At 36.4% G+C, this 12,778-nt stretch overlaps 1 protein-coding gene across 1 annotated transcript in view; it reads right to left on the bottom strand.

Moving 5' to 3' along the window:
* Positions 1-7,879: 7,879 nt before the first annotated feature.
* The window catches only part of thsd7aa (thrombospondin, type I, domain containing 7Aa), a 116,529-nt gene continuing 111,630 nt past the window's right edge, over positions 7,880-12,778 (bottom strand). Inside the window, exon 27 of the mRNA XM_079589851.1 lies at positions 7,880-10,781. Coding sequence (XP_079445977.1) covers positions 10,694-10,781 — 88 coding nt within the window. The 3' untranslated portion in view covers positions 7,880-10,693. The remainder of the gene's footprint in view (positions 10,782-12,778) is intronic.

Here is a 12,778-nt window from a genome sequence, read left to right on the forward strand (position 1 = left end):
AGCGGTGGCTTTATATCGCGCGCTGAGAGCCACGCGCGCACTACTACATCCGGAGAGAGGCTCAGAGGGGGTGGGACGAGAGGAGAGAGTGTGTGTGTGGGGGGGGGGGATTAAAGAACCGGACGAGATTGGTCCAAGAGACGACGGGATCACACGATTGCGACGACTTAAAAGAGACTCACAGCCCACCAGAGAAGCTTTTTTTTTCGTGCGCGCGAGAGGACGTGTCGCGGTGTTCCAGGAGCGCGCCACAACTCGCCACGGATCTTGTGCGCTATTGCCATAAGAAACTGAACGCATCTAAACCTGTGAGGTAAATTTGACTCACATTGACAGCCATTAAAAAAAGCAAGTATTCCTGATCACAGTATAATGGGTTTTTAAAAAGTGTATTGTTTTTAAAATGATTTAATGTTTATAGAGAGACAATTTGTGTAAAAGAACTGTACAACTTAAATTGTCCGGGTTCATATCACACACACTCACACACACACACACACACACACACACACACACACACACACACACACACACACACACACACACACACACACACACACACACACACACACACACACACACACACACACACACACACACACACACACACACACACACACACACACACACACACACACACACACACACACACACACACACACACACACACACACACACACACACACACACACACACACACACACACACACACACACACACACACACACACACACACACACACACACACACACACACACACACACACACACACACACACACACACACACACACACACACACACACACACACACACACACACACACACACACACACACACACACACACACACACACACACACACACACACACACACACACACACACACACACACACACACACACACACACACACACACACACACACACACACACACACGTCCTGTACAAATTATACACTGTAAAAAATGTGGCTGCGATTAGTTAAAATTTGTTGAGATAACTTAAATATCCAACTTAACCAAACTAAACTTAAGTTAACTAAATTTAATATTTTAAGTCAAGCTTGAACACATACTTTTTAAAGTTGAAACAATGTTGGATTTTAAGTTGTGCTAAATAATCGCAGCAAAATTTTTTACAGTGTATATTATATCCCCTTACACTGACCCTACCCCTAAACCTTCCCATTAAAGAAAACTTTCTGCATTTTTACATTAAAAAAAACAACATAATTTAGAATGATTAATAAGCTGTTTTCCTCATGGGGGCCAAAAAAAAAGTAAATTATTTGTCAATCCCAAAAGGACAATTATTTCCAGTTTAGCCATATTTTTCCCCATAATGTAGGGTTTAGCTGAAACACACACACACACACACTATATATTTACTAAAACTTTACAATGATACATAAGATGCTGACAGATCAAAGGTGAAAGGTTATGAATAGCTGATCTGATAAACATCACAGATGGTTATATATATATATAAATAACTCATCACTCAAGATTCAGTTATACATTATAAGGAGGTTTAGGTTAAAGACAGGCTCCCATGAATAGGATCTAGAAAAATTATGGATCAGCATATGCTGACAGTGTGGATTTTTACACAGCTGTATACTGTATGCCTGTAAAAAGAAGAGAACCAGGAGAGAGAAAAAGCAGCAGGGGTCTGACTTCATAAATCTGTTGTGGTCTCACTGCTACAGCACGGCAGCGGTCGGAGGTGTCACAGTAACTCAGGCAGCGGCTGGGATGGGATGAGGCTGTGAATGGCCGCGGTGGCCTTCAGAGTCGGAGCATGCAGCAAATGGTCCTGCAGGGATGGATCGTCCAGGCCTGCCACAGCTCTAGAGGGATGCAGGACGGGGCACGGGTGAGGGGACAGCGCTCACAACCAGCTTTTGGAGCAGAATGCAGAGCATATGGCCTATTGATGTTAAAACCCAGGGTTAATAACTTCAAATAACCCGAGAACGCTGAAGGCCACATTACTGAGGCCAGGGAAAGACCTGCAGTATATACTTGACCTCTCTGCTCAGTCAAGTCCCATGGACCAGTAATTAATGCCTAGAGGGTTCATTAACGCGGTTCATTTTCTTCCTCATCATCCTTTGCCACAAAGAACGTTTGTAATTTTATCCTTTGTTAAAGTCGAGATCTTTTGTTTCTTATTCATATCTTTTATCAGATGTGAAGGTCTATTTACACATCAGAATACAAAAAAAAAAAAAAAAAGGTATTTATCAGAGACCTTACACCTCACAAATGCGACTTTATTTTTCATAATTGAGACTTCATGTCTCACAAATGCAATTTTATGTTACAACTACTTTATATCAAATGCGACTTTACTTATCACTAATGTAACTTTATAAAGGTGACTTAACTAAAAATTTAAATTGTATATCATAATTATGACTATATATTGCAAATGCAACTTCATATCTGGCAATCTTGACTTTATATGTAACGATTGCACAAAAACAACTCACAATTGCAATTTTGTGTCATAATTTCGACGTCATATCTCACAATTTACATTTTATATCTGCGATTTTATATCTTACAAATGCAACACCGTACAGTATATGACAATTGCGACTTCATGTCTTGCAAATTCGACTTTACATCTCACAATTGCTATTATATATCTCATGATTGTGACTTCATATCTCACAGTTGACTTCAGATTTTGCAAAGTAACTTTACATCACACAAATTCAACTTTACATCTAACATTTGCAACTTAATTCATAACTTAAATTTTATATGTCATAATTGCAGTTTTACATATCGAAAATCTTGCAAATGCGACTTTATATCTCACAATTTTGGAATTTTTATACCTCACAATTAGGGCTGTAAACGATTAATCGTGATTAATCGAATCCAAAATAAAAGTTGGTGTTTACATAATATATGTGTGTGTATTGTGTATAATTATTTTGTATATATAAATACACACACATGCATGTATATATTTAAGAAAAATGTTTTATTTATATATAAAATAGTTTTTACTATACTATTTATATATAATATAAATTATATAAAAATATATATGCAGTATATAAATGCAAATATTTCTCAAATATATAAATGCATGTGTGTGTATTTATATATACACAAAATAATGATATACAATACACACATATATTATGTAAACACAAACTTTTATTTTGGATTTGATTAATCGCGATTAATCGTTTAAAGCACTACTCACAATAGCAACTTGCAAATGCAACTTCATATCATTAAATTGCAACTTATATAACTGCAATTCTCACAATATGACTTTATACCTCAGAAAGTGACTATATAGTAATGCAACTTTATATTTTAAACGTTATCTTACAATTACCGTTTACAACGATACACACAATATCTGAAGTCTTAAGTTGGGAAGTGTTCGAACATACAGAGAGGTTAACTTACTAGAGTGTTATGCTCGAATCTGTCAGAGGGGACACCTGCTCACAATACACACTCTCCCTTCCTCCTAATCACGAGGTCAAGTGGGTTTAATTTAACACAGCCTACCTTTGGTCCTCTCTCGCTCTCATTCACATTCACTCAAACCATGTAATCTACCGCAGAGAACAGCAGATTATAGGGTAGAGGCTTCCATTTCCGAACGGTTCAGTGGAAGAGAAGCGAGGGATAAAGACAGATAAAGAAAAGGAGGAAGAGGAAGATTGAGCCAGCTGAGTGACGCTGGCACTACACTGCAGTGGCATGGCTCAGCTGGCATGGCTGAATGCCTGATTGTGTGGGCAGATGTTTCAGAGAGAAGGGAGCAGACCCCATAGGGGCTGTGGTGACACAATAGGAAGGCTTTCAATTAGGCCAAACTCAGGCGCTCGTATGCCAGGTGCCAGCGGCCAGGTGTTATCTTACGCCACAAACCGTCGCTCGTGCCTTCTTATACATCACCAACATACATATTCATCCCAAAAGCTGCAGCGCTGATTTAAAGGGTGAGTGTGTCTGTTTGTGAGAAAGACAGAGAGAGAGAGACTTTTGATGTGGAGATAAGTTGGTGCAGGCTGCTGGTGGCTGCCAGCATGGCTCATATGAGTGCTGGAGCGGGCGGACCCCGAAGGCTCTGACAGAGACAAATGCGGGATCAGAGCACCGGTCGCAGGATGCAGCTGGCGCGCATCAAGTGCTTCCGCATGGCAATTAAACTGACGGCTGGACTCGGAGAAACGGCCAGACTGATACTCGCACACAAAGTCCACTGCATCTGCATCTCAGAGAACTTCAGAATGACGCACGCATTCGGGAGGGTTAATGACGCCGATTATGGCGAATTACAAACTCGACTCTTTAAATAATAACAAATGTCGGACATTTTCTTTTCTATTTCAATATGCTCTCAAGTTTTTTATTGAATCTGCAGAGCCTTTTGATGGAGTTGCAACGACTTTCATGAGCAAAATACAAGCGTTTGGGTCTCTGACGTTTTTCTTAAAGGGCTAGTTCACCACCTGAAAATATGCTAATATGCTCACTTCCATATATTACGGTGGCCGAGAGAGCTCAACTCGCTGCAACTGAAGAAAACACATGCACATAGAAAAACACCCGCAAATTAAGAAAACACCTTCATCGGTTTTACAACATGTGTGCTTCAAATACTCACAACATAACCAAATACAGAAACGAGCCACAAAAGTTCACAACACAACCGAATACAGGAACACGAGCCGCAAAAAGTTCACAAAACAACCAAATACAGAAACACACCGCAAAAGTTCACAACACAACCAAATACAGGAACACAATGCAAAAGTTCACAACACAACCAAATACAGGAACACACCGCAAAAGTTCACAACACAACCAAATACAGGAACACACCGCAAAAGTTCACAACACAACCAAATACAGAAACACACTGCAAAAGTTCACAACACAACCAAATACAGAAACGAGCCGCAAAAGTTCACAACACAACCAAATACAGAAAAGTTCACAACACAACCAAATACAGAAAAGTTCACAACACAACGAACTACAGAAAAGTTCACAACGTTTCCAGAGGACCCCAATAAGTGACAAACCCATTCTAAACACTATAAAAAAATAGTTTTTCTCTTTTTTACGGTCATGTCGTTATTTCCAAAAGAAATGTAGTAGGTATCGTACAATATGCAATTTTGGACGCAGCTTTTGTCATCATTCACCTTCATGTTGTCCCAACCTGGTTTGACTTTTTTTTCCTTCTGAAGAACAGAAAACAACTACGAGCACCTATGAGATGGAAGAAAAAAAAAATCATATTTCAATGGTTTCGTGCTAAAATATTGCGTTCCCCTTAGAAACTTTGCATTCTCTCGCAAAATATATTGTTAGTCCACAGTGCATTAACTAACTTTAACAATATTTTAATACAGTATTATTAAATGTTGAAATTAATTAATAAATGCTGTATACATACAGTTCATTATTAGTTCATGTTAACTAATGTTAACTAATGAACCTTATTGTAAAGTGTTGCCAAAATATTTGCGCTTTTTTTTGTTTCTTCATATAACGTTTGAGTTGCCCCAAGAAAGTTTGATTCGCAAAAGTATTGAAATACATTTTTTCTTTCCATCTCATTTTATTTCCATCACAAAGGTTTTGCAAGTAAACGCATATTTCGTGGGCGGACTGTTTTTGTACATACAATGAAAGGTAATGGGGTCCAAATAACATTAGGTCCTCCTGCAACTGAGCTGCAATGTATAGACAATGAGAGATTCTTCAAAAATATTAGTCATACAAGTTTGTATGATGTGAGGTTGAGGAAACAAACATTGTTTTGGGGTGATCTGTCTCTTTAAGCTTTAACCGCAGGATTTGAACATTTGGCACAGAGATCACAGCATCCTCAAATCAATCACAAGCTGTAGTTTTAGGACTCCCTAAAGTGCATTTTAATGGTGTAATGGAGTCAGAGCTTGATTTATCTGCTCGAGATTATCAAAGTTCCAATGCTGGACCAAAAGCCAACTTACTTCCTTCTCTTTGGAGTTGATGTTCCAGGAATCCTTTAGTGTACGCGATGTCGGTTCTGCTTAATCAAATTTTGGCTCCATCTTGATAACTCAGAGGTTGGGACAAAGTCATCGGATTGAAGTAGCCTTGCGCCGGGACTTAATTGATTAGGTCAGTCTGTACGGCTTCCTTCTCTTAGCTGTGGAATTCAATTGGAATGAGGGCCAAGAGACATGATTGTGATAATTACTGATTGGGTAATGAGGACTGAAGACTCCCAGAGGCCTCAAGCCATGATTATAATCATAGGAGCATTGTGACCCTGTTGATTAAAGCCAGATATGACTTTAACAAGCTGAGGGCAGCGGGACGACTCTACTATTGAAACAAAAGAACATCTTACACTGTAGGCACTGTCACTTTATGTCCAACTCTATATGGGACGACCTCCAACAGGAAGGTATTCTGCATCGTTCCTCTGATCATGCTGTGTTTGTGATCAGTGTGGGGAAACATCAAGTCTTTAAGAAAACATTTTAATTCATAGTTAGATTAGATTACTTCTGAAGTACTTTAATTTATTACTAAACCTTTCTGGTTAAATCAAATCTGCTCGTCAGACATTGCAACTATTCAGACACTGTGTTGTAGCGACATCTAGTGGTGTACATCAACAAGGATCAAACAAATATGTGATCGCAGCTGGTTTGTATTTAACGAATAGGCTTGGTAACACTTCACAAAAAGGTCTCATTTGTTAGCAGTAGTTAATGCATTAACTTACATGACAATTAACAATATTATAAAGCATTTATTAACCTTTGTTAATGTTAGTTAGTAATGTTCAAGTTAGTTCATATGCATGTAAATACATCCTGTATATAATACATGCTATATGTTCATTGTTAGCACATGTAAAAGCTTATTGAAAAGTGTTGCCCATTTAATGATAATTATTATGCTCTCATAGATATGAAATCCCTTGATACCAACAATACTTTTTTTATTTTTACATTGTTACAGTAAATCAACGGAATAACTCTCGAAGCTAACATCTACTCACCTGAACTCCATCCTCCACTCATTCATTCTGGAAAATTCATATAAGACCGTAAGTTTCACATGGTTTGAAAACGTTAATTACTTTAAATTTTAAAATATAAATCCAATGAAATCCAGTGTCACTAGCACGTTTGATGACGCAGTGAAGTGATACTGAATGCTGATTGGCTTGAGTTGCTCTCACTGATAATTATAAGAGGCAAATGTAACTATGTTGCGTCATTTGAATATTAATTTTGATTGGTGTTTGATGAGCAACAGGGATTTCTATCTATATAATACAAATACATAAAATACATTTATTTGATAAAAAAAATACAATAGAAACAGCAATATTGTGAAATAATATTAGAATTTGAAATAACGGTTTTCTATTGAAATATATTTTAAATGGAATTTATTCCTAAAATAGAAATCTTCTATAACTTTATAGGCCTACATGTCTTATATATATATATATATATATATATATATATATATAGTTAAGACATTAACTGTGTGGGACTAAAGCATGTTGTATATTAGATGATATGGCATTTTCATGCGACATACATAAGTAACCCCTTAAACATTCATGTTGAGTGACTCCATGCACTTCGGGTTTCACCATAAACTTTCTGCAATTTCATTACTGTCAGTTTTCTCATGTCACACTGAGTGAATGTACCCACTCAAAAACAGTGAGATGATCTTAAAAATCTACAGGAAATCAATTACAATAATCAACCTGCATTATCTTCCCAGGCATATTCATGTGCATTTCTCTGATGCCGAAAATGCAACAACAGGAGGTTAAATTGAAATTAATACCGAAACAAGTCACATGTACAGCAAAGTTTTTCTGGTTTATTATCAGCAATTCATCAGACACATATAAACAACCTGTAGGAAAAGAAGAAAGTAATATTTTCACACAGTAACCTGGATCGCCCCAGCGAGGATCAGTAACAATAGACTCTCTCTCTCTCTCTCTCACACACACACACACACACACACTCCCACACACATACTCTCAAACACACTTCGAGAGGTTTGTACTAAACACTTTGTGTAGTAAAAAAAGAAATGAACAAATGTATATATAATAAAGAAATCATTATTAAATAAAAGATCATTCATGTATTTACAAATTAACAAAACAAGTAATATTAACATAAGTAAACATTCCTTTCACCCGTCGTATTTGAAAGCAAATTTAATGATATGCCTTTAGAGATCAATAGCGCCCATTCACTGTAGATGTGGTTTTTGAAAAAACTGGCCCTAACCTTCTTATTTGTGCTTTTCTACCCAATGTTTAGATGGTCGGTGACAGTGATGATCACTTCAGTCATATCTGAATCCATAACATCTCATTCTGTTGATGTGCGACAGCCTATATGCAGGTCCATGGCATGGTGGCAAATATAACTTGCACCCTTATAAAGTAACAAAAAAGGGGGAAAAAGTATTCTTTCTATACTTTTCCTTTGAAAACTGAACATTACCAAACACTCCTTACACAGCTCTCTGGAATACTGTATTCTGGTCAACCATCATTGCGACGCTGTGTATCAGACTGGCACTACTGTCCTGTCACACACAACTGGCGCCATCTTGCGTCTCAGTTAACCGATGTGTTGAAGCTAATATTCATCTTGTTGCTGGCCTGACTGTTCTCTGTATTGTAGCTGACTTTTTCTTTCTTTCTTGGCAGAAGCTTTATGATGATACGGAACCCCTTAATGGTGATGAAAAACATATGAGATATGGATGGGAAATTTTTTTTATTTCTGTGATGTGTTTTCCTCCCATCTCATATTTTGATAATTATAAAATTTAATTTAAACTTAAATCTATGTTTGATATTTATTTGGCAAGTAACTGTGTAATAAGCAGGATAGTGTACAGTCAACCGGCCATTATCACCAGTATTATTAATATTATAGTATTTATTAATATTTTGCTTTTCATTTTAGTTTGTCCGTTTCCATTTTAGCTGCTGCCATTCTGCAAAGATTGTTTTGTACACTGTAATGGATTATAAAATAACAAAAAGATACGATTTTAAAACCGTTTCATCTCAAATTAATATCTCTCATCCCCATTATTTATGTGGCGGCAGAATGTTGTTTTATAAGTGGTATGCTAGTTTGAACTTGCCGCTTGCTAGCAACTGCTTTCTTCTCGGAAGCTTTGCGTTTGAAGACCTAATAAAGTATTTAACTCAAGGCAATATATCAGTGTACGTATGTGGGAAGTAGCCGTGTAATAAGCAGGATAATGCACATCCAGCCGTTTGTTATCGCAGAATAAACCCCTTCAGGCGGATGCGAGACCTGATCACCCTGTCAGGGTTTATTCTGAGATAACAACCGGATGGATGTACATCATCCCTTACATAATAACCAGCTGTACATCATCCCTTATCTAATGTGCCAGCACAAAACACAGTATTTTTGGATTATTACTTATTGAGTTCTTTTCAACCTCAAATCAGAGATAAAAATGTTGTCAAAACTAGAGCATTGGTTTGTTTTTTCCAAATCTAGCTGATATGCAATTGCATATCGTTATTGTGTTAGGTAGCCATGGTATATAATAATAGGTTCACACATACATAGTAGAATCAGTAAATCAAACATCCTACTGATAAAAGCGCTCGAATTATGAACACGGAGCCCTTGGAATCAGAGAAGACTGAACGACATGGAAAACTTCACCGACCTGGATCTCTAAGGGGGAAAAGAGCCACTGAATCACACACACACACACGAGTCAATCAGGCAAAGAAAGCGAACGCATGGCTGGTTGCGACTGTACACACAACAGGACGGGGTTTGTGGAGTCCACAAAACATCTTTTCAACTGCCCCGTTATCACAAACAAGAGGAAACCAGTAAACAAGTATGTATAAACAAACATCGGTGAGTTCCATCAGAAGGAAAAAGGGCTACTTTTCTTCTCTCTCGCTCTTTTTTTTTTTTTGTCTAGCACAAGACTGTACATCATCTTGTTTTGCGAGAGGCAGTTTCTATGGCAATGCTATAAGTAAATGTTCATGCTGCACTAATATAGTGCAAAATGGAGCCTGAATAGAGAAAGGGGGAAAGGCAGGCCAGAGTTTGTATAGGGGGCGCTAGTGAGCTGCAGTCTTTACCCTTCTGATTGACGCAGAGGAGGGTCCGGCGCTTCTCAGTGCTCAAAATGCTTCTAAATTCTTTGAACATGACGCGTCCCAACAGCCACTGACACATTGCAGGAGCTGACGGTTTACTAAACAGGAGACGAGCGTATTGTTGTGCTTGTCAGCAAAAAACAAAACAAAACAAAACAAAACAAAAAAACTCCCAATTTAATAAGGGTCCTGCAACTTTCCTCCCGAAAGACAAGTCTATGTTACAGAAAGATGTCAATGGCAGAGAGGTGAAGGCAGACTTCCTGAAGAAGGTTTTTGAAGAGTTTGTGAAGGCTCTCGTGAAATAAAGTAAAAAAAAACTTGAACGTAAAAAAAAGGAGGGGGGAGAAACATTATATAAACATGGATGGAGTCTCTCTCTGAGGTTCCATTAGCGGTCTTATAAAAAGCAGTCGGTGAGCTTGCGCGAGTCTCCTTGTTTGAGGCTTGTACCGACTGTGGAAAGAGGCGAAGTGAGCGCGGTTAGGCTACATGTCGGCGTCGCCGTCGTAAGCCAGAGTCAGAGGCTTGAGTCTGTTGTTCATCTGTCTTCTCTGGGGCTTCTTTGGCTTTTTGCTGTGGAAAAACAAAACGGCTGTTAACACAAAGCAATATCGTTTTTGCTGCACAGATGCAAAAAGATAGCAAGATTGGTTACCTGCACATATTTACTAAAGTTTGAAGAGATCTGATCTTTGAAGAACATCTTACACTGTATGGCACTGCTTTAAATCTGTGACCTTTATATCTATTGCATCTGTTTGTTCAAGTGTTTTATCACTTTGCATCATTGAAATGCCTTGCGTTTGTGTGTTTGGGGGTATTCTGTGTTGTTAGACGTCCATGCACTGCTGCTGGTTGCCATGCTCTAGTAAAATATATTTTTGTTTTATCATGCAGAAGATGAATTTAGTGTAGCTTATACCACTATAGCATTGCACACTGCACCAATTTTATTTAATGATTTATTGAGATATTATAGTGTTAATTCATATTTCAATTTTTATTTTTTATTTTTAGAAATTTGGTTGTGCGTTTTTGTAATTTTATTCGGTTTTTAATTTGATTGTTTTTTTTGTTTTTAGTTATTTTAGTACATCAGGGTAAACTAAATAAAATTGAGAAATGTTTCATTGCTAACTAGCTGTATAAATATTATATATATATATATATATATATATATATATATATATATATATATATATATATATATATTTAAAATCAGCTAGTTGACAGTGAAAATGATAAATATTATATTTTTAAAGTTTACAGAAAAAACTAATATTTTTTTTATGTGATGCAAAGCTGTATTTTCAGCATAATTACTAGTCACATGATCATTCAGAAATCATTCTAATAAGCTGATTTGATACTAATAAGTTATTATCAATGTTGGAAACCGTTGTGCTGCTTAATATTTTTTTGGAACCTGTATAAATCTTTACTGTTACTTTTTATCAATTAAGCACATACTTGACGAATCAAAGTATTAATTTCTTTAAAAAAATAAAAGAAAAAAACTACTTATATATTAATATGAACAAAATATTAATATATTCAAAACAAATTCTGTTCTTTTTTTGTTCAAAGGATCCTGAAAAAATTCTTAATTAAAAATTAATAAATTCTATTTTAAAGTATATTCAAATATCATATTTCACAATATAACAGTGTTTTCTGTATATAATCGAATTTCGAAATTCAAATAAATGCAGGTTTGATGAGCATAAGAGACTTCTTAAAAAAAAAAAATAGTAAAGATTCTAAACTTTTGACTACATGCACTGAAATCATATATTTTATATTAAGTAATGAACATGTTTATATAATAACCCAGCACTGCACATTTAAATCTGCAATGCATTATTTTGCAGCTTTTAAATATTCAACTAGAGATATTTCTGCTAAGACATGAAGATAGATGCTTAAAAAAGCTTAGCTCTGATTTTTAATTATTATTATTAGTAATTAGCTGCCATGCTAACTTTTACAGGAAGCATATGCTTTAGCGATGGAAGGAACAGGAAGTAGCCAGCAGCACATTCCAGCCCGCTAATCTCTACAAACCAAACTTACCTTAGCGAGTACTATGACACAGAGATAGGGACACATGTCAACACAACATCCTTTAAACCTCAGTCACCAATTTTAGCTTAAACATCATAAAGAACTAATTTTCTGTATATAGGTTAAACTACATCAACATTACTTCAATAAACATATCAGTGTTTTGCATAATTTAATAATAAAAAATAATGTGTGAGAAAATGATGAGTATTCATTGATGATGATGATGATGATGATGGCTATGTCAGACCTGACCACCAGGGGGCAGTGTGAGCATAAAATCTGGCTAAAATATTGGGCAAATGGCCAAGTTCTTTGATATATAAGTCATCTTTAGATTTGCATGGATACACTGCAAAAAATCATATTCTTAATGAGTATTGTGTCCTATTTTCCCAGTTACAACACCTACAAATTATTGCAACAGTGCACTACGGAGTATAGAGTATATATATATATATATATATATATATATATATATATATATATATATATATATATATATA

This window comes from Phoxinus phoxinus (assembly GCF_949152265.1).
Source record: "Phoxinus phoxinus genome assembly, chromosome: 19".
Taxonomy (NCBI): domain Eukaryota; kingdom Metazoa; phylum Chordata; class Actinopteri; order Cypriniformes; family Leuciscidae; genus Phoxinus; species Phoxinus phoxinus.